The 22,049-nt window shown below is 40.5% G+C and overlaps 1 protein-coding gene and 1 long non-coding RNA gene across 10 annotated transcripts in view; one reads left to right on the top strand and one right to left on the bottom strand.

Moving 5' to 3' along the window:
• The window catches only part of ZEB2 (zinc finger E-box binding homeobox 2), a 184,064-nt gene that overhangs the window by 94,552 nt on the left and 67,463 nt on the right, over positions 1 to 22,049 (bottom strand). Inside the window, exon 2 of one of the 8 annotated variants that reach the window (XM_077320131.1) lies at positions 5,062 to 5,156. The exons of 6 other annotated variants lie outside the window; for them this stretch is intronic. In XM_077320131.1, coding sequence (XP_077176246.1) covers positions 5,062 to 5,074 — 13 coding nt within the window. In that variant the 5' untranslated portion in view covers positions 5,075 to 5,156. Of the gene's footprint in view, positions 1 to 5,061; positions 5,157 to 7,119; positions 7,190 to 22,049 lie in introns of those variants that run through there. One more of the 8 variants, XM_077320128.1, reaches the window with a different exon arrangement.
• LOC143829371 (uncharacterized) lies at positions 870 to 14,659 on the top strand. 2 transcript variants are annotated; one of them, XR_013228104.1, is made up of 4 exons: positions 1,211 to 1,446; positions 2,578 to 2,805; positions 7,137 to 7,259; positions 13,303 to 14,659. It is a non-coding gene; the product is annotated as an uncharacterized LOC143829371 (long non-coding RNA). The 2 variants fall into 2 exon arrangements; XR_013228105.1 differs by lacking the exons at positions 1,211 to 1,446; positions 2,578 to 2,805 and adding an exon at positions 870 to 1,147.

Below are 22,049 nucleotides of genomic sequence, written 5' to 3'. Positions count from 1 at the left end.
ACAAAACCCTCCTGTGGCACCTGTGGCACTTCATAATAACCAAGATATTGAAGTTGCTGATCCCAGTCATTATAATGTTTCACAGCATACATCTTCAGGATATTTTGTAAGGTGCAGTTGAATTTCTTATTTAGATTATTTGCTTGGGAGTGGTAGGCTGTGGTGGTGAGGTGTTTGATTCCACAAGCCTGCAGTGTTTCTGTCACTACTTGGGACATGAATGTGGTTCCCAAATTTGTGACCATCTCCTGTGGAAAACCTAGCCTAGTGAACACCATCAGTAGGGCTTCCACTACGATATTCACTTCTATGTTCCTCAGATGTTCGGGGGAACTTTGTTGCATAGTCCACTACAGTCAAAGTATATTTATTCCCCCACTGAGTTCCTCTGGCAATTAGAGTTACAATTACCACTTTGATGGTAGAGAATGCTTCAGGCACAAATGGAATCATTTTAAGAGTCCTTTTGTTTTCTCCTGTGCCTTGCTTACTAGTTGACATGTTTCATATGCCTTGCAAAATGCCCTGATGTCTTTTCCCAGAATCTTGCTTGCAACCAATCTTTAGCGTTGTGATCCCTAAATGCCCTGACATAGGTGTTTCATGGGCCAGCTGTAAAAGTTGCATCCTGTATTTTCTGGGGATTCCTATCTGTTTGTGCTTTTCCCAGATAGCAACATATTTATGCCTCTTAGATACAATCTCTGGTCTAGGATGTTGAACAGACAAGGATGTTCAGTTGTTACTTCCTGAGAATTTTCAGCTCTTTGCCACAAATCTTGCAAAGTTTCATCTTGCCTTTGCTCATTAAGAAAGTCTGCAGCAGATTCCCTGGAATACGCTGCCTGTATCTATCATCCTGGTCTCTTCTAGGTTGCTACAATTGGTTTCCATGGCAACTTCTTGAGCTTAAGGCCTAGTCTGCTTCACTGAAGCCTGATTCTGAGGCCTACACCTGGTCACTACTTTACTACTATTATTTTAGCTTGTGAGGCCAAGTCATTGCCCAATAAAATTGGAACGTCCAATTCTCCCCACACTCTCATGATCCATTTGTCCAGGAATCTTTTATATTTAATTGGGAATACTGCCAAGTTCACTTCAGACTCTGAGCCACTGACCCCCTTAATCCTGTTTGCTCTTCCTGGTAAGTATTGTTCTTTCTTTTTAAAGTTAGGCTTTATTAAACTGACTCCTGCCCCTGTATTTCTCCAGCCTACTACTTATTCATTATGTCTACAGACTCCAAAAAATTCCCTGTTTAAATTTTCATTTTCCAGACTTGTAAGACGCTAGCTGGTCTTTCTGTTTGGGCTAGTACAGGGCCTGGTGGGGGTTCTGTGACTGCTTCATTCCTTTTAGCTAATCTGGCAGTCTTGGCTGAAGTTTGCTGTTTTCCTTTGTCTGCCTTTGAACAACAGGCTTTCATGTGTCTTTCTTCACAGGGTTGGTTTTAGATGGTTCAGTTTTCTCTGACGTGTCTCAAACTTTATTTTTCTTGATGAGGGTGGGAAAAGAGATCCCCTCAAATCCACTTATATCTCATCTACCACTTTTATCTTTTCATCCTTCAGAAACCATCTAAGTTGTGTGGGAACTTGTCTGTAAAACGTTTCTAAGCCGATTAATTGCTTCAATTCTTCAAATATCTATACTATACTTCCCTCAACCTGTTTAATGCTCTGTCCAACAACAGCCTAGCGGTACATATGTTTTGCCTTGCTTAAAAAAAAATATCTCTGAAGGCTTTTCTACTTTGTTCAGCTCTTAACTCAAAACTACCTCTGACCTTTATCTTTAAAAGAAAATACTTTGAGACATTCTCATCCTTTATCTATGAGTAAGCTTCACTCAGTCTTCCACAGATCTGTGGGTGCAATTCAATCATTCTGCCCTCAACTTGGTCCATATCATCTCCATTTTGATAACTTAAACTTTAATGTCAACAGAAAACCAGTACATGCACAGACTTTAGCTCTTATGTTTCAGGCTAATGAGAATTTCTTAAGCTTTTCAGAAGCTAAGTGAGGTCAGCCCTGGTCAGTATTTGGATGGGAGAGGACCGAGGAAGTCCGGAGTCACTTCACAGTGGCAGGCAATGGTGAACCACTGCTGAATTTCTCTTGCCTTGAAAACCCTGTGGGGTCAGCATAAGTTGGCTGGGACTTGACAACACTTTCCACAACCATAAGCAGTCCAGAAGGATCCGGTCCACTGGGTTCTACTCAGTGCAAGCAATGGCACTCCAACTGTTCACAAAGCACTTAGCATCAGTGAAGAAATTCGTTATCTCCCACTCTCTTGCATAAGATTATGAAAGAACTGAAACCCCAAGAGTACCTAGTAACCAAGATTTTGGATAGAAAATTGTCCTCCCCCATCCCCCACAGGGGGATAATAACACAGGTATTAGTCTCCCTGTTATTATCACCACCCTCAAAAGTGCCCAGCAACGCTTGAACCTTTAATGTGAGGTTAAGTGATGCAGAAAACTTCCAATGGGTTCTCTGCAGGAAGATGAGTTGCATATTTAATGAGTTTCATCAAATTAATATTACAATTCAATCTCTCTTGTAGAAACAATGCAAAAACAAATTTACTAATTTCAGTTTATGCCACATCACTCTGGGTAGTTTCTTCCATGGATTTTACTCGGCACTGGGAGCTGTGATTCCCCTCTTCCTCCTCCTTCCCATAATGCCATGTTGCAGGAATTCCCCTGTGATTCTAGTCGAATGTAGATGTCAACATCCATCGCCACCCCCACCCAGATCCATCCAATCAACCACAAGGAGAGATAAACTGGTAAATCTTCCTCTGGTTAACCAAAGGTGGGGGGGGGGGAGAGAGATAGTTGTTCACCTTTCCCAACAGGAAAGATTTCATTTGGGAAACATGTGACTTCGGAGGAGGGGAATGGGTGAGAGACGATTTCATTTACTGTAAAAAAAAAAAATCACCAGCCCTCAAATACTGCAAAGTTACCTGACTCAGCTGCTTGTAGAAATCAAATTCAGTCAGAGATAACAGCTAATCATTTGTCACAGTAAGAAGCAATTCCCTGAAATCGGAAGGGAAAACCTGCCGCTTCAATCCTCAGGTCTGTCAGATTGCTAGAAATTACATTCTGCTCTGACTAACCTCTGCACTTGGATTGCTAACAACAAGCAGTCTGGTCTATCAAAAGAGAATATCATACAACCAGGAACAGCTTTTGATTTGTTCTATTCCAATAACCTGAAAAAAAGTTTATGGACATGCTTTGCTGCCTAGACCTCAATTTTCACCAACCTGCATACTGTTTTGAATTTATGGCTTCACGTACAGAGAGAGTAATGTGGGTAAAATTTACAGGCTGATTATCTGTTTCTTCATAGTACAAAAATTAGAGCTGATTTTATAACTGCACAACAGATATTTGCTCTTTGATACCTTGAGGAAGAACATGCAATTCCAAAGCCCTCAATTAAAATGCTATATATAAATCCATAATTGATGAACTTTTACCTTGTGTGAAGTTTCAGAATGAAATTTATATTCTTTTGCCGTGCAGTATATCGTTCTATATAAACACTATTTGTGCGGCAGTCATGTTATAAGTTTAATAAAAAAAAATGATGTATCACCCCTGTTTGTAAGATTTATAATTCACATGGCAGGAGAGAAGCAGGGAGCTGAGTTACAATGCATTTTCTATACTTAACTCTGTTATCTATGGTACAGGGATGCTTATAGCACTGGGAGGGGGAGAACAGAAGAGGGGGGGAAAGACCTGGTGAACGAGTGTGTATTGGAAGGGTGGGAGCTCAATGTCTTATCATTAGATGAGCTTTTTTAATAAAAAAGAGGAAAGAAAAAGAATAAAGGCAGTTATAACGTAGTGTGTTTATCTCTGAAGGCTTGCCTTACCCAGGAGGCTAACACTATTAGCAAAACAAGTTTAGGCAAATCTATTCATTCGAGTTTTATTAGCAGGTAATGAAAAGGTGTAAGTTAAAGTGCGAAATGACTCTCTGTATTTTGAAAACAATATTTCAGCAAACAGCTTTATGCAGCTAGGTCTCTTTATATTATGGTTACGTATTGTACAATTCTTTCTAATAATGCAAAATGGTAGTTTTCAGTTGGTGATACAGGCTAAGCAAGGAAATTAGATTCGTGCTTACAGAAAACTGCCTGTCAACACTCTACTTTATTTCTTCTGCTGTTCAGGGCCACAAGACCCTAAACTGAGCTGGAATCCCAGTCCACGAAGACACTGCATAGGCTTGCATATTGTTATCGGTCGGGCCTGCGCATGTTTATAATTGGGTGAACCAGTTTATCAGAAATACAAGCTTACAGTATTATTGTGCTAACGGACTTTTCTGAGCAAATTGCAGTACGGTTACCATCATGAACATGTTTTGTATGGGCAAAAATATAAAAATCACCATGCCTGTTTAAAAAAAATAAGCCTAGAGCTGAGCTTGAATTAAGTATTATTCCCCAATGCTTCCTTTACAGTTTGTGTTTTAGCCTCAGCCTTCTCGTACCAAGGCATATAATTTTACTAACACCATAAAAATAAGCAGTGGCATCCCAAACTGAGTTATGCTCTTCTAAATTCATTGAAATTAGCGGGCTGTAGCTCTGGTTAGGATGACAATGAAACGAACCAACTGTATTTGACAACAGTACCCTGGATGTCATATAAGCTTTCCCAAAATGTATCTAACATAAAAACACCTTAAAGAAAGTTATTGAGACTCATTGTACTTCTGCTTATTTCTCTTTAGTTTTGAAAGCAAAAAATAGCTTGGAGAATAATGTTCATTTAATGGACATTCTGGGGACTTAAAAACAACAACAAAACCTTGGAAGAGAATACATGGTCTCTCTATCCGCTAGGCCAAACCAACACTGATAATATTTCATGGGCTCCGTATAAGCCACCAGTATGAAAGCAGTATTTAAATGATAAGGATGTGGAAAGACAAGGAATCTTGCAGCACACATTTAGCAACTTGGCAAGAAAAAGAGGAAGAAATAGCTCTTAAACAAAAATATGGAGATTCCTACCTTGTAGCTGCATAGAAGTATCTCCATTTGGCCCTGTTAATTGAACCAACAGTCTACAGAACTGAAGCCCAGCTAAATGCAACTCATCTGCATAACTGGATTAAAAACAAAATGAGAAAAAAAATTAATGCAGTTTTGTGCCAGTATCTGCTGCTTTCATGGGGCTAAAATGGTCTTCTCTTTCCAGCTTCAAGATAGGTTAAGATTCTGACCTTCCTACATTAGTAATCACTAAAGAAGGCATGTGATAAGTGTACCTCTGGATTGACACAGAAGGTGGTAGATGAGTCAGCATCCTCTGAACCTGTGCAATATTTGTAGGCCTTGGCTTGGTTGATTGACAGGATAAGAAACCAATCAACAAGTGGAAACAAAATGAGCATTACTAACCTGACTCATTTGTTTCTGCTCAGTTCTATAATATGGTATTCCTACTCAACAGCCTAGAATATTATGTTCTTTCAATGGCACCATGACCCAAATCCTCCACTCCTAGTGCAGCCCAATGAAATAATGTACTCATGCCTCTATGGAAGCATAAAGCTGGACAGAGATACCCCTTTTGTCCCACGATAGCAGCAGACACTGGCATAAACCTGCACCAATCTTTAACAAGCTGAAGAAGGGCTTTGTATCATAGTATCTGTAATATTTATCAATTTATTATTTATTTATGTAAACATTTATATCCCACTTTTCTTCTCATTTCAAGGCAGCTCACAATAATAGTTAACATATCCCCAACAAAATCCAAAGATAAAATTGTACGTCCCAACCCCTGCCCCTTAACAGATGCTTGCCATATGGCTATGATTCTTTCACCAAGTTGGAACACAAAAGTTTGCTGATGAAAGCTGTGAAAAGATCTGCTTCTGTGCTATATTTCCCTACCTTGTTTCCTCAGTCTGGAATTGTTAGGATTGACTGTCCTATTAAAGCTTCAAAGCGGTGGTAGTGGATGCATTTCACAGTTCATTCCTCCACCACTCTTCAAACTTAAGTCTTAATATAACAGGGGTGATTGACCCACAAGCTGGACATAGCTACTGCATGTTCTGCTGTGTTTTGAAGCTGAGCTGAGCTCTGATACAGTGCTATATTGACCATTGCTTAACCCTGTTTTATAATTTTAATTATTCCTCTTTGCTACAAAGGTGTTTAAAGTTCACAACTGACTACACACACGCATATACAGCAGGAAAACAAACATGAAAAGAAACAAATTGAAGGTGTTCAGATTTAAGACAACATGTTGGGACACTCTTGTACAATTTCTAATCTCTAAAGCAGTAGTCCCCAACCTTTTTATCACTGGGGACAGGTCAACACTTGACAATTTTACTGAGGCCCGGGGGGGGGTAGTCTTTTGCCGAGGGATGCCGGCGCCTGAGCCCCTGCTCCACTTGCTTTCCCGCTGGCACCCCTGACGTCCCGCTGCCTGCTGGGGGGCGCTGCCAGCAGCAGCTGCGCAGTGCCAAGCCAAGGGGGAGCCCCAGCCATGGCGGCCACTGGAGAGCACTAAAGGTGAGCCAGCGGCAGAGTGGCAGGGCAGCCCCCGAGGCAGCAGCCGGGGAGGAGGATGCTGCAGCCCGGTACCAACTGATCTACGAACCAGTACCGGTCCACAGACCGGGGGTTGGAGACCGCTGCTCTAAATGATATTTCCTACAGCAAGGTTTTCAGTAGGCAGTTCCACATAGCATTATATCATTTGGAGTTATATAAATGTAGCCTCCAAATTCTTAGTAAGCTTCAGAGATTTTGTTGCTTGACAGTGGGCGAGCATTATGCTCTATACCAAGTTGTGCTCCATCCATAGCATTGGCAAAATTCAACTTATAATGAAAAACAGGCAAGTTCGGGCAAAAAAAGTTTACAAGATTCTGCCCTGTGCCTAAGTTGTTGGCTGAACTTTCATGACCTCTATTAGAAACTATATTGAGAGTATGCTCATTGCTTTAAATGTTGAATTTTGGAAGGAGAATCTAGATCATGCCTGCTCATTGAAAATTGGTAGACTCTGACATGCCCAGATTTATTTACTAGGTACAAATTTACCTTGTTCTTCCTCCAAGGAGTTCAGAATATCATATACGATGAGAATTTGGCCCATTGTCAGAACTGGCCCATCCAGGGCTCTTATTCAGCCCACAAGCAACTGGTGCCAAGGAGGAAAGGCAGGAGGCTGCATGGATGTGGTGAGTACACACATGTGTTGCAGTGTGTGATCAAAGCTGTCAAGGAATAGAAAGGACATTGCTAGGGAGCAGGACTAAGAGGCTGGGGGGAAATACTGAGGGGGACATAGTCTGCCACTCTAACCACTATACAGTGCTGACTTGCACACTACACTAGCTCTTAATACTTATATTCATTCCATGTTCACAGTGAGAAATGGAATCAACTTTCCTAGAATCAAAATGACTAGTGGGGGAGACAGGAGTAATAATTCTTGCATGCACTCAACCCATATGTTTGTTTGTTTTTTTAAATCTCCTAAAAATCACCTTCACAAGGTTATGAACGTAATAGAAACCATATTGGACCAGGCCAATGGCCCATCCAGTCCAACATACCATGTCATACTGTGACCAAAACCCAGATGCCATCAAGATGCCATCAGCAGCAGGGCCAGAACTCCAGAAGCCCACCCACTGTTGCCCCCCAAGCACCAAGAATACAGAACATTATTGTTTCCGACATCGGGTTCCATCTATACCTTATGGCTAATAGCCACTGATAGACCTCTAATCCATAGGCTTATCCAGTGCCCTCTTGAAGCTCTCTGTGCTTGTAGCTGCTACCACTTCTTGTGGCAGTGAATTCCAAGTGTTCTCTTTGGATGAAGAAGTATTTCCTTTTATCTGTTCTAATCTTACTGCTCAATGGTTTCTTTCATTTCATTGAGAGCCCATGAGTTTTTGTATTGTGAGAAAGCGAGAACAGTACTTCCATCATATACTTCTATCAGGTCACCCCTCAATTGTTCTCATCTTCCTTTTCTTTTATCCTCATACTTAGAACATATATACTGCCTGGAAGTAACCCATCACACTGATCCAAACCCTTATAAACACAAATAACCAATACCAGCTGCAAGAAAACTTATTGTGCGGTAAACAACTAACCACATCTGGCCAGTTGATCCAAAGGCGTCATGGAGGCAGCTTTCTGTCACTACACTTCCTTAGATTGAAAGTAGGTGGATCTTTAAATATGAAAACATCAAAACAAAGTGTGAAAAAGAAGATGGGAGGTAAAACAAAACTACCAAATAGTGAGGGGTTAATTAAGAACCTGTGTAATATTTACGTCCCCAACTTCCTGCTGACCATATCTGGGGAAAAGATACTATTTAGTTCGAGTAAGAGTATGGTTCTCTGACCCAGGGTTAATAAAAAATGTCAGCTCAAAGTAGGTCTTAAAAAATTGCTCCTTCTGTATTTTTACAGTTGAGCTATAAATTCCTTATAAACAGAGAACATAATGAAAGTGCTGACACAACCTTTGCTATGGCATCAGGAGCAGTTGCCACAGTATGTTTACCTGTTCCTTGTAGAGGATCTCTCTTGTGAAATACTGATGTGATGCTTACCGATTCTACTATACCATTTTTTGGTGTGGTTGTTTAAGTAAAGGACAATTTGTAGAAACCTTCAGGATTGCTAGTCATGTAACAAAACTGAGCAGATAACTCATAATATTACCTCACAGATGAGGAAACATCAATTCTGAACTGTAAGTATCTACCTTCATAAGATTACTAGGAAACACAGTATTTTTTTCCTTAGGTTTAACTAAATAATGTATGCATACTTTCATTGTGGCATGATGAAGCAATTTTAGCCTTTAAAACCCACAACTACTCAGGAGGGAAAAGGTCTGGTTCCTGCAACTTAAATAATTTAAACATCAGGGTGGAAATGCTTTCAGCAGTTTCCTTTTTGGAGACAAAGGAAGAAGAGTTCAAAATTCTAAGACACCAAGAAGAATATGAAAGAGTGACAAAAGAGCAAGCCACAGATATTTTCCCATGCAAGAGAAACTGACTGGAGGAGAAATGACCAAGCAGACAGCCAACAGAAACTGACATTTAAACATTAAAAAGCTGATGGGCCTAGTATTACAATAAACATGTTTTCCTTAAATCATAGTAAAAATAGCACTCTCTCCTTTCATCCTAGTCCTAGCTGGGCAGTATATGCTTTAGGTTTAGGCAGATGTTAAGGGTCACTGAGGAAGCTGTGTGAAACTGTGCACTGCCAGCAGTTACCTTCTGAGCTTACAGAAACATATATGTCATAAAAAAACATAAATTAGAGCTTTAAAACCAATGTGAACTGAAAGGAACGTACTCAGACTGAAGGATTATTTGGCATATAGGACATCAGCTGTGGTCACGACAGAACTATTAAACAACACTCAGAAATTTTGCATGCTTAGAAGGTAGGTAAAAATGGTCCTCTGACTCACTGTCCTATTGGCCTTATGTCAGGCTTCGAAACATGCCGTAGGGAGAATTTGCCTTCTCACTTGCAGATCTGTAATGACATGCTTGTAAAAGAGTGTGGGACTGCAGCTGAAGCCCATGCAGTGGGCTTAGAGCAAAGCTTACAGCCTGAAGTATTTTAGTGAAAATAAAACATACAAATAAATCCCCTGAGAACACGGGAGAGAGTGCAAGGGGGAGGGACATGAGGAAGAGAGAAAAGAAAAATAGAGCAAGGAGGCCAAAGGAGAAAACTGAAAGGAGAGGCCATAAAATGGAAAGTGAATCACCATTTGACAAGAAACAACCAGACACCTGTAACTTGTCATGAACATTAAAATTGCTTATTCAATGTGTCTTCCGGTAAACCATTTACTGAATATGAATATTTGGCTGAGGTGGGTTTGAGGAGATGGCTTGGAATGAGGTTTGGGATGTGCCTTTGTTTCACTCACACAATACACTAGAATGGAGATAATACATGTGAGAACATTTTCAGTCAGACCCTTGAGAGAAAATTTGGTCCAGAAGTATTAGTGTCCAGATCAAAGGTGGAATTTGCTTGCAAACCACCCATTGGACAACATTGCCTGCATCTTGTCAGTAAAGCATCCCTTGACCAGAAATGGACCAAGTCATGTCAGTTTCACTGGGAAAGTTGACACAGCCTTGTTTGCGCTCATGCAGCAAACAAAATGTACATTCTCTAGCTGGATGCCACATCATTCCAGGAAGACTCTGGAGTATGTAGGGTAGCATTATTGTTTCCAGGAGGGACCTCTTCCACTGACATTTCCCTCCTCCTATTTTATTAAGGCCTATTAATAGGGTAATAGCACCCAGGAGTTTGCTCTTTTCCTTATTAGCCTGAAGTATTTTTCTCATACATGTAGTCATTCTTTCCCTATCTCAGCCATTTGCCTTCCTTAATTACCAGAGAGTCAAGCCATGGTCATCCTTACTAGTCTCTCTTTTGTCTTCACTTGAGAAAACCATTAGGGTTCATCCTGAAGCAATCATTGATGTCCTCCCTGACCTGGGAACAACTAGTAACTCAATCAAGGCTTTTGTCTCAACAATGACAGAGCCTGGTCTACATACATTTGCCTCATTCCAGTAAACACATTTTGTTTTAGGGGCTAGCTGCGGAGCCTCAGCCTCCAATCATGAAATGTGGTATTTAAACAGACAGACTTGGGCATAGTCTTGTGTCTGTCATTCCTGCATCCAAACCAGGCACCCAGCATGCATGCAGGACATCTTGCTGTCTATCTTTCTTTGGACTTCTTCACATTGTGGAAGGTAGCTATAAGTCTTTTTCTGACCCAAATCTTATACCTCCTATTGTACCATTTCAACTCTTTACTTTCCTCTTGTATGTTTGTGTTATCTTAAATTGTGTGCAAGTATGTTAGGCTTTTAAATTCTATTTTTCCAATAAAGATCATTTTATTTCCAATTTGGCCTTGGGTTATTCTGTCAGGAATAACCTGGTATACATAGTTGGAGTTCTTGTTTGTTATCCCTCTCACTCAGAAGTCTCTTAGAATTTGGTAATTTCCCCATACGATATTCTGGAGAGTATGTTATGTTACAGAAGACAATAACAATACCCCTTTCTCCACTCACTACTTGGAATTCTGCCAGCATATTTTCCCAAAAATCATAGCACTGGTGGAAAGAAATCCCACAGTGATTCCAGCTTGATGTAGTGGTAAAGAGCAGCAGCCTCTAATCTGGAGATCCAAGTTTGATTCCCTACTTGGTGATCTTGAGCTAGTCACAGTCCTGCTGGAGCTGTTCTCACAGAGCTCTTTCAGTCTCACCTACTGCTGTCATGTATCTGTTGTCATTAGAGGAAGGGAAGGGGATTGTAAGCCACTTTGAGACTCCTTTAGATAGTTACAAGCAGGTATAAAAACCAATTCTTCTTCTAATTCTTTGTGGAGGAAGCCCTGGAAATCCTGCCTGGTTTCCTTGCCTTCTTAATGCAGCTAACACATTCAGCTTTTTAAAAAGTTTTCTGCCAGCCATTATAGGGCAACCAGCCATGGTTTAAATACACCTGCCAGTCTATCCATTAAAAAAAAATTAAGATGTTACATTTGGCTAAAAGTAGAATATAGAGTCTTGTCTAAGTGGTATGCAATAGCTCAGGAACCTGAAGGTTAAATTATATAAATAAATATAAATAAAAAAGCAACAGATTAAAATTGAAAAACAAATATTTATTGTAAAGTGCACATTAAGAAGATTAAATACAACATTAACACTGAAGAATCAGTCTGTACAATATTGCACATACAGTCTCAATGGTTGCACATGGTATGACGATAGACTAAATGTGTTTCAACCCAGAGGGTCTTCATCAAACATATGAGACATTATTATAATATTACAATAAGACCTGGTTGGTGACATAAGAATTCTGAAATTAAAAATTATAAGAATTTTCAAAAAAGTAACATTTTAAAAATATTAAATAATCAGGGAATGGTGAAACTCCCAACAATATATAATAATAATTCCAGTCGTGGCGCTCACAATTAAAAATCAAAGTTTTCAAGAACTACCACTATAAAATAAGTCCAAAAATATATGAAACACGTTAAATACAACTCAGGATTGAGCCTTCACCTTGAACAGATAGGTATAAAAAAGGTTCTATGTGTAAAAGAGCCTTTGAAATGTAACTATAATACGTTTAATTGTATTTAATGTGAATTGAAGCACATTTGGTCTTTGGTCATACCATATGCAAACATTGAAACTGTACATGCAACATTGCACAGACTTAGGGCTTTCATAGCAGAGTTGTCTGCCTGTCAACACAGCCAATGGAGATGAATGGTGAATCATCATGGTTGCTGCAGTTTACCAAATACATTTGTACTCTGTGGGCCCATCTCTCAACCCTTTTATATGCTATTCCTAATTGCATACTTCAGAAACAGAGGATAATTAGTTGTGAATATTCCCCACAAGCAAGGGCCGAGCAACATCTGGACAATGAGGGCCCTTTCCTGTGACCCATAGAGTGCAGATCCACTCCAATGAGAGAAATCTAGTAGCTAAACAGTCTGTATCTTCTCCTTTGTCACTTCAATTTTTGTACAGAAGCAAGGAAAGTAAGAGTGAGCCACACTGTATGTTCCCCCTGCTTCCATTGCAGAGTGAATAATGAGGGGAACACAACAGTTTTGAGTGAGACCTTTGAGTGAGGACCGGCCTGATCCTATCCGATGTAAACATGATTATATTATTTCAGTGAACTTTGTTAGACTGAATCCTGCACAGGATCAGACTGCTTTCCCTATAACATTTGAACTACTGCTAAGTAACTGACAATTACTTAGAGAGAAATAACAAGAGGTCAAATAGAAATATATGTTATAGCTTCAAATTTTAAACACAGTGGGGTAGAGCCTGCCCTACCATTCCTATAAACAAAGTTTGGAACCTTCATCCAGGTGAAGGAGACCTCTGCAAACTTTCATTGGAGAAAGAGCCACTAAAGGTAGGGGAAGCTCCTTGGCATATCTTCACCAGGGCATATTACCAGGCTCAAATAGTCTCTAGCATATTGCATTTTATAGCCAGGAAAATGCAAACTTCCAAACATCACAGTCTCTGGCAAACTGATAAAATACAATTACAGGAACTTTTTGTTATTTCTGACTGTATATCTGATATTCGATTAAAAACCTGAGAAGAACTGCCATATGTTACTTATGTCGACTCATATGTTTCAGCAAGGCTGACTGATCCAGAGTCTATAGCCCTTTTCAAAGTCAATTTTCTATGGAGCATCGTGATCTGCAAGATCTTGTTCTAAGAAGTATCTCCCACACTAAAGGAAGGCAGAACCCATATGGATCATCTCACCCTATCGAATGCTACTCTAGATCAACAATACCCCTTTCAGCAAGGCTTTATCCAGTCAATACTCCACAATACAGACCAGCTAAGCTTGTTCTTCTTCACAATAAATCTATGAACAGCTCTATTTTGAGTAACTGGTCTAATGTCACAAAATAAAAGCTTAGTAAGTACTGACAAGAATCCTCAAGATTTAAGGACTGTGAAAGTAAATGGAAGAAGGAAGAGAACAGTAGTGGAGTTACATAATTCACAATATATTATCCTCCTCCTCTATACCTTGTGTACAAAATCCCTGTTGCTCTTCCTCTCCTCACTACACCCAAGCACACTACATCCAGGGGCAGAAACATTTTAAATGCATGAGGAGGCAAAAATAAAAAAGTTTCCTCCTATTTTATACAGTATGTGGTGGTTTATGATTGAACTGGCTTCTAAGCCTGTTCCTAAGAATGGGCCTTGAAAGGGTTTCCTCCCCTAGCCCCCAGCCAGGCAGCTCAAGGTGGCTTTGGGCCATAGCTCACAGCCGGATCAAGTGGGGCAGGCGAGGGCTGGCCAGCTCATTAGCAGGGCCAGGACAAAGCTCTGTAGCAGGCAGTCAGCAGGCTGGGAGGCCCTCATTAGCAGGCCCTGCTTAGCAGGCCAAGAGGCCCTTGTTAACAGGCCCTCCACCACGACCCTTTGCCCAGGGCCTTCTCCCCTTACCTGCTGCTGGCTCCAGGCACTGAGGCATCTGAGCACAAAGAGGCTAGAGTCCAGGGACAAAGGGCGGGAGCATCCTGATTGGCCCTATTCCAACTTGTGAAACTTGGACAGCTGGACACGTTCCACCCACCAGGCTGTTTCACAAATATATAGAGGAACCATGGATAAGGATTGTACAAGAGTTTTAATGATCATGCACCTTTATGGTTTTTACTTACTGCTAACCATGAGGAGGCCCAATGGTTGAAAAGCAGGTGACAGTGTAAAAAATGATGTCACAACTGCAAGTCTATCAATCTGGGCCGTTAGATGTTATTGGTCCTGGACATCTATATATGTTGTTCTGTACAAAACATCCACTGATTTCTTAAAGGTACCCAAATTACACAATGAACTATCTCTGTTTTGGTCATTTGTTTGTACATACCTTGCCTTGTTGCAGAACAAACATTTAAAAAACCCTCACTGTTGTTCATACTTGATTATGAAGGGCTTTGTAACCTAACCATTCATTTAATTGCTTCGTTTTTGCTCCCCTTTTTTTCTCCAATGGGAACCCAAAGCAGGTTACAGAAAAAAAACAATATAAAATCAAACAATGCAACTAATAAACAGGAGTTTTAGTTCTTAGGTTCAAAGGCAAGTAGAAATTCTCTGTTACCAAAAATGGACTACTTTGTAAAGTCATCATTTAAAAAACCATCAGGACCAACTGAACAAAATTCTGCCTCCAGTACCCAGGTTAATAAGATTTTGTTGGAGAGCCATTCCTGCCATTCCTGCCATTCCTGCCTGTTGACCATTCCTGCCATTCTTCCTCAGAGTTCTGAGGAAGAATGGCAGGAATGGTCAGCCTGGCTCCCAAGCTCTTCTGTAACAGGTACAAAGAAATTGCCCTGACTCCATATTCTCCTTTGTTTCTGGGCTGGCAAATGGGAAAATGAGGCTGTGAGGCCTTTAAACAAGCTATTTTTGTTTTATTTTTTAACCAGGAACTTCCAGTTGATGGCTCCCTATCCTAATAGCTACCACACTATCATACAGGGAGCCAGGTCGGGGTTAAGAGCAGCAGCCTCTAATCTGTAGAGCTGGGTTTGATTCCCTGCTCCTCCACATGCAGCCAGCTGGGTGACCTTTGGCCAGTCACAGTTGTCTTAGGGCTGTTCTCATAGAGCAATTCTGGGAGAGCTCTCTCAGCCTCCCCCCCCCCTTATGGTGTGCCAGTTATAGGGAGAGGAGGAGCTAAGTATTTGTAAGCCACTTTGGGACTCCTTTGGGAAGTAAAAAGCAGGGTATGAAAACACAGCTCTTCTTCTTCTAATTGAGTTACAAATATATAAACTATAAAACTTTTAGCATCTGTTTGCTAACTGGATTCTTCTTCCCCCCACCCGAATTCTTATACTGCATTTTATCCTGATTTCTGCTCTGAAATCTACAGCTTCACACCTGACAGACAGAGGACCTTTAAAAAAAAAAAAGATAGTTTAGTCTGCATTGTATTAATAGGAAGGCTTTGATTAAAAAAGAATTAGCTCCATAATCCTACCAGTTATACTTCTAACAATATTATTTTAAGACAATTAATTCATATTTTAAAATAATGAAATTACTAGCATAAGACGCTAAACTTCTTTAGTATATTAAATCAGGCAGATTGCTTCTCTCCTTCTAATTATGAATGTAGCAGTTACAAAAGAAACTGTCATTTTGATGGAGTAAAAGACAATCTGTCTGCCAAAAATGTCCAACCATAATTTTTTTTAAGTCATCTGCATTAAGAACATGCTACTTTTTATGATGTACTGACTTACTGGAAACCTAATTTGCTTTCAGCCTCGGAGACAACACATAGCATAAGTTGGTGCGACTAATTTTCTTGGAAAGAGGAGTCATTAGACCAGGGGACCATCTCCAGAGCAAGAGATGGACAGTATTTTAAAATCCAGAATAAATATTTGCATAGCAGGTTTATTTCATCTCCCACCAAAAGAGAACTGGAAAGGCAGAGACCTGTTTGTAAGCCTGCAAAGCTATCTGTACATTGTGAACGACTACAGCAAGGAGGATTACCTGAGGTGAACACTCCCTGAGCTCCTGCAGTATAAAAGCATTAGGCATATGTTTTGAGCAAGCAATAAAAATCAATAAACAGGAACGCACCCTCCCCCACCTGTGCTACGGCCCCAGTGCTCGGTTTTTATACACGGAGTAATAGCACAGATCAGTTTCCACCACCCTTTCCCGTGCTAGCCTATTCCAAGACCTTCCGCCACTGGAGGGACTGCTGGAGCAACACCATTCATTCCAGAGAGTTGTCCAGATGCCAACTCCATTGCATCATTGTCAGTTTTATTCTATCTACCACTGGACAAGCCTGCAGCCCCAGCCCCTATCCACCCACTCAGCACTGCAACAATTGGAAACACTGTTCTGCTGCTTAAAGCGTTTACAAGCCCTCTGAAAGAAAACAGAACAGTTGCATATTCATGTGTATGACAAACTCCCCGAAAAGATCACATAATCAGGAGCAGCGAAAAAGCAAAAACCCACATGGGCTGTGAGTGTATAGAGGGGTCAGCACACAAAAATTGTAACGTTGTCCAGGTGCTACAAGCAACATCTCAGCCAGTGGATTTCAAAACAAATTTGCTACAAACATCGATAATTCCAAATGTATTGAGTTTCTACAGCAACTGAGATCACTCTAATTGCTATGAAGTATAGCTAGCACAGGTCACCGGTTGTTACACTGATGTAGTGGTATTTGCTGAAATCAAAGTCTGCAGCAGCAGTATCTCTGCCAGGTTACAAAAATAACTACTAAATCACACTTATGTTATAATTAAAGAGAATGCCCCCAATAAGGCAGGAAAGAGTGTGAGCATAAACCTTTGTCATATATCTTTTTGCTGTTCATTAATCTATGGAAATAAGGGTGGCAGGTTTATTTAAATACCACGGGAGCCATGGAAATTAGTTACTTTTCATTTTGAGATGGGAAAAAAAATTCAGGGAACTACGAGAGATGTTTCATTTTATGGCTTTTCTTTCCATACCCCCTTCCACCCCCTCAGAAAAGTCAGGCTTCTAATTATGATCCAGAGATGACCATTGCTCATTTCAGCCAGTAATGAGAAACTTTTGAGTGCGAGAGCTTTGATAGCCGAGTAAGCATGATCCCAGCGTAGTTTCCTTTCATAAAAGAGAACGACTGCAGGAAAGGGAGAGAAAGCTCCAGAATGGATACAGTTTTAATAGAGCAGAGAAAAGGAAAGCTCTTGACGGTGACCCCATTCCCCCCTCTCCAGGAAAAAGCACAAGGAGCTTTATCTCCCAGAGGTGGCCTGTGATAGGGCTCACGCGAGACGGAAGTACCAATTGTCAGTACTTCAAGCCACATCACTCAGGAGCAGAAAAATAGAATAAAGTTGTGCAGCAAATGGGAAATTATGATATAACTCAAGTGTGCCGACAAGGAACAAGAATAGCCCAAACATTCCTCTGCCTTCGGTTCTCCCCTCCATCCTCCCACTCAACTCCCACCCCCACCCCACCCTAAAGCAAATACTTTTGCAACAAGCTACTTCCACTTCAGTGGGACTGTCCACAATGGAGACTGGAACTTTCAAAGAGACATCTTTAGAGACAAGACATTGTGGGAAAGCTAGAGACGTTTTAGGCGACAGAACCCGAGCGAGACAGCTGAAGTTGTGAACAGCTGGCATTCAATAGATAATTTAAGGGGAATCGACCCTTCTGTATGATTTTTAACTAAAGAACTGTCCTGCCCCATTACTTCCAGTAGGAATGGGGCCACTATAGAGATTGCTCTATTATTATTATTATTATTATTATTATTATTATTATTATTATTATTATTCATAATATTACATTTGTATACTACCCTCCTGTGAATGGGATGTAACACATCAGTATAATTTGTACAGGAGTAACATATCAATACAATTTTCAAGTGGGTGGCTTTTCAAAAATGGTTGAAACTAGCATAGATTTTTGGTTCCCATTGTTTGAAAATCACAATATGGACACTAGCACAGGAGTCAGTTAACGAAACATACACTCGGCATTACCTGAGAATGAAATTCAATTGTAAAATTAACCTACGTACATGTAAGAAAGCACCCAACAAACACCAGGAAGGAATGTTTCAAACAGAAGTTATTTCCCATGGTATTTGTAGAGTTCAGTGCTACAAAAATGCAACACTTTGTTGCTAAGAAAACTGAAGTACAATGGAACTTATGGAGAGGAAAGAGAGACGGTGAAAGATACAAACATGGGATAAAATAAAAGAATGAACAAAATAATATGATGTCATACATGGCTGAGACTGCAGTCCAGCAATGTGAACAAGCAGCCTAAAGGCTAGCATGATGTCCTATGAGCATCAGCAATTTCTGTTTTGTTACTCAGAAGCTTCCATGCTATACTATAGCCCTTTTTAAAAATGATGCCAACACCTTGCATAGGCTTAAAGGAGATATATTAAATATTATTTAGTAATTTGGGAGTGGAATTAAAACACATTTGAGCCACATAGTGATAGAACAACTGTGAAGTGATAATCATCATTAACTTTGTCAGATGTGTTACAAAGATGGAATGTCACATCAGCCCTTGAAACGGAATCGATGGAGAGGTTCTGAGAACAGTCCTTTGGGTATTGCACCTTCTGTGTGGGAAGAGTAGAGCCAGAAAGGGGGAAAAACGTTATTCGAGCTGTAGGCTGTTAGGACTTGCCCAGACCGGAGACTCCTGTGGTTGTGTAGTGGAATTTTAGAGCTAAAGTAAATGTGTGAGAAGTTCCTACAAATAAAAAGGAGGTAGCATGCCTTGGGTTTCACACAATATTTCTGTCACATAAGAACATGTTTCATGTACCTTGAGAGCCCCCCCCATCAGTTTTTGGACCTTTGTGAATCATTAACTGGGACTATCAGGGATCATTTTACTTATACAGGAAATTACAGGTCATACGGCCTAGTCCCAAATAAGTACATGATGATGTCACCATGAGTTCAATTCAAGAAGATTTACTTCCTAGTGTATTTAGAATGTATTTTGACGTTTGGGAGCACTGACTCCTGCACACAATAATATGTAAATATGTAAATATGTGCAAGCTGCTTGGAACAGTTATGGACACTCCCCCCCCCCGGGTTTTGGTATATGGTCCAGAAGTAATTTGGAAGCATGATAATAGTGAGAGGAATGACCAGATCTAGGCATTCACATGAGAATTAGGGGTCATTTTCCGTTTCACATCTGTGGTTTAATGAGTGTGTGACCAGTTCCACATCTTTGCTCTGTGTATTTGGAGCCAGGATCTATTTGTGTTAACACACAACAGTAACACTTTGCAGGTGAAACAATCCTATCAAAATCAACAGGAGAGCTGCCATGGCAAGACATTATTCAATGTGACTGAGAGAAGCTGACTCCTGCCTTGAGACAGGATATCACTTAAAGAAATAAAAATTTCTTCCAATACTGACATCCCTGTAAATCAAAGTCAACTAATTTGACAACAAAGCCAGTATTGTATAATGTCCTTTACTAGGCACTATATTACAAGCAGTCATTAGGCCAGCTATAAAAAGGTTTAAATACTAATGTATTTTTTAATTTGTTTTATACCCTAAACAAGTAATCAATGTACATTAATAAACATAATTGGTTTTTTGGCATTTGTCCATTCATTTGGTCCACTTTGTCAGCTCCAGCAAACACATCAGTAAAATTCAGTAACCACAACACACAAGTAGGAAACACCATCAAGGCCTTCTGCAACATACATAATGTATTGTATTACTCAGCTGGTTCTGCCATTGACAGATGGAAACCCCTGCCATTTTGTCTTCTCAGGTTTGTCTCAAGCAATATGCCTGACATGTTTCACAGGGCAGATTCACATGATAACTGAAAATCCTGACTGTACTAGTTCCGGGATGTTCAAGAGAATTTTCTTGCAGCTACCATAAATCTAATAGTTGTATGCAGAGAGATATGGTGAGCAAACATTGATTTAGAGTGTCCATGGATGGGGGGGGGGATGAAGTAACACAGTTGCCTATGATAAGGGGAGCTTTCTAATGAGATAAGATCTCTTTTCAAAAGCAAATATGTACGCAGTCTATGAATACTGCTGTCAGATAATCATCAATGGTTGATCACTTTTAACACTGTACAATTTACACAGTTATCACTAGCCACTGTTTGACCCCCTACAGTTCCTAGATTTAGGTATCACTAAATGTTGTGGGTGTGCAGGTGTAAGTGAATGCACCAGTTCCATTCACAAAGGCTAGGGCAGAGTCTGCACTTACTTTGTTTATTCCATTGTCAATCCTGTTGAATTCAGATCGCTTTGAACTCGGATCTTCCTCTCCCCCCCCCCCATTGAAAAAGGAAAGTGGTTAGGGTAGTTCGGAAGGGGGAGGCAAGCCTCTTTCTTTCTTTTCTTGAAGGGGGGGGAGAGGAGCCAAGCAGGGAGCCTCTTTCTTTTCTTGGAGGGGAGGGGGAGAACATTGAAAAAGGCAGAGAAGGGGGAAAAAATCCACTGTGGAAATTGTTGCCATCAGTACACATAATTAAAGGGCAAATACCAGATCCCTGGACTCTTTGGGAAAGGCACGAGGGAAGGCTCCAGCCTTCTCTCCCAAAGCAGCATATTCCCAATGTAAATTTGTCCCATATGCTAAGGTGACCAGATTCTAACATTGATAAAGCGGGACACTATTGACCGGGGGGGGGGGTGGTCCTTGATTTAAAATTTGGTCTACATGGAGCAACAAAAATTTACATAGAATGCATAGAACGCAAAAATAGTATTGTTATATATATATATATATATATATATTAATTTCAATGTAATTTGCCAGGTGGCCCCAGTTGTCACTGCAAAATGCCCAAAACTGAATACAAGGCATGGAACCTGTGGCATGTGTCTGATGGGGGCAGGACCCAAAGCAACATATAGTAAGGCCTTCAGGCAATAAATTTCTGTCTGGGTTATACCAACAGCAGAAAAAATGTGATTAAATTCTCCATATAAAAGTATTAGTGTCAAGTAGAAAACTAGATGTCAGGGAGGTTTCTATCCCAGTTTCAACAAGTTCCCTAACACTCTATTTTTCATTATGTAAAAATGTCTTTCCTCGTGGCGAAATTCAGATATTTAACTTCCCCTCTGCAAGATCGAAGTGGTGCAATTCAGGGGCTTATCGTCTCAGCAAGAACTAGGCCTAACTAGCTCTCCTCTGAGCATGTACCTCTGTTGTCTAACATCCAACAAATGAACAAACTGCAGAATTGTGGGTTTAAGAGATTTCCCCTGGAATCTTTTCCTCCCAATAGTGAATTTTTGGTGAAACTCTAGATAATAATTAAGTGTTGTCAGGTCACAATTGACTCATAGTGACCCCTCACAGAGATGAGCGGAGGTCGTTTTCCGTTGTTTTCCTCTGCATAGCAACTCAGGTCTTCCTTGGTGGTCTTCCATCTAAGTACTAACTACAGCCAACTCTCCTTAGCTTCTAGGCTATTCAGGTGAACTAAAATATTTATAAGAGAAGTCAAAGACTATCTTCAAGGGAATAACGTGCCAAGGTTCTAACACCTTGTTGCATTGGTTAAAAGCAGGGGCTCCTAATCTGGCAAGCAGAATTTGATTCCCTGTTCCTCCACATGCAGCCAGCTGGGTGACCTTGGGCTCATCACAGCCCTATTCTGACCGAGCAGTCCTGTCAGAAGCTCCCTCAACCCCATCTGCCTCACAGGGTGTCTATTAGTTTCTATTCTAGTGCCCCGAGACTTCCCTAAAATTATAGCAGGACACCAAAGAGAAACTAGATAGCCCAGTTATTCCTTCCGTTGCCTCCACTGCCTGTCT

Source organism: Paroedura picta, chromosome 2 (genome assembly GCF_049243985.1).
Source record: "Paroedura picta isolate Pp20150507F chromosome 2, Ppicta_v3.0, whole genome shotgun sequence".
Taxonomy (NCBI): Eukaryota; Metazoa; Chordata; class Lepidosauria; order Squamata; family Gekkonidae; genus Paroedura; species Paroedura picta.
The sequence above is the reverse complement of the archived record's forward strand: the minus strand, read 5'-3'. Positions and strand labels throughout refer to the sequence as shown.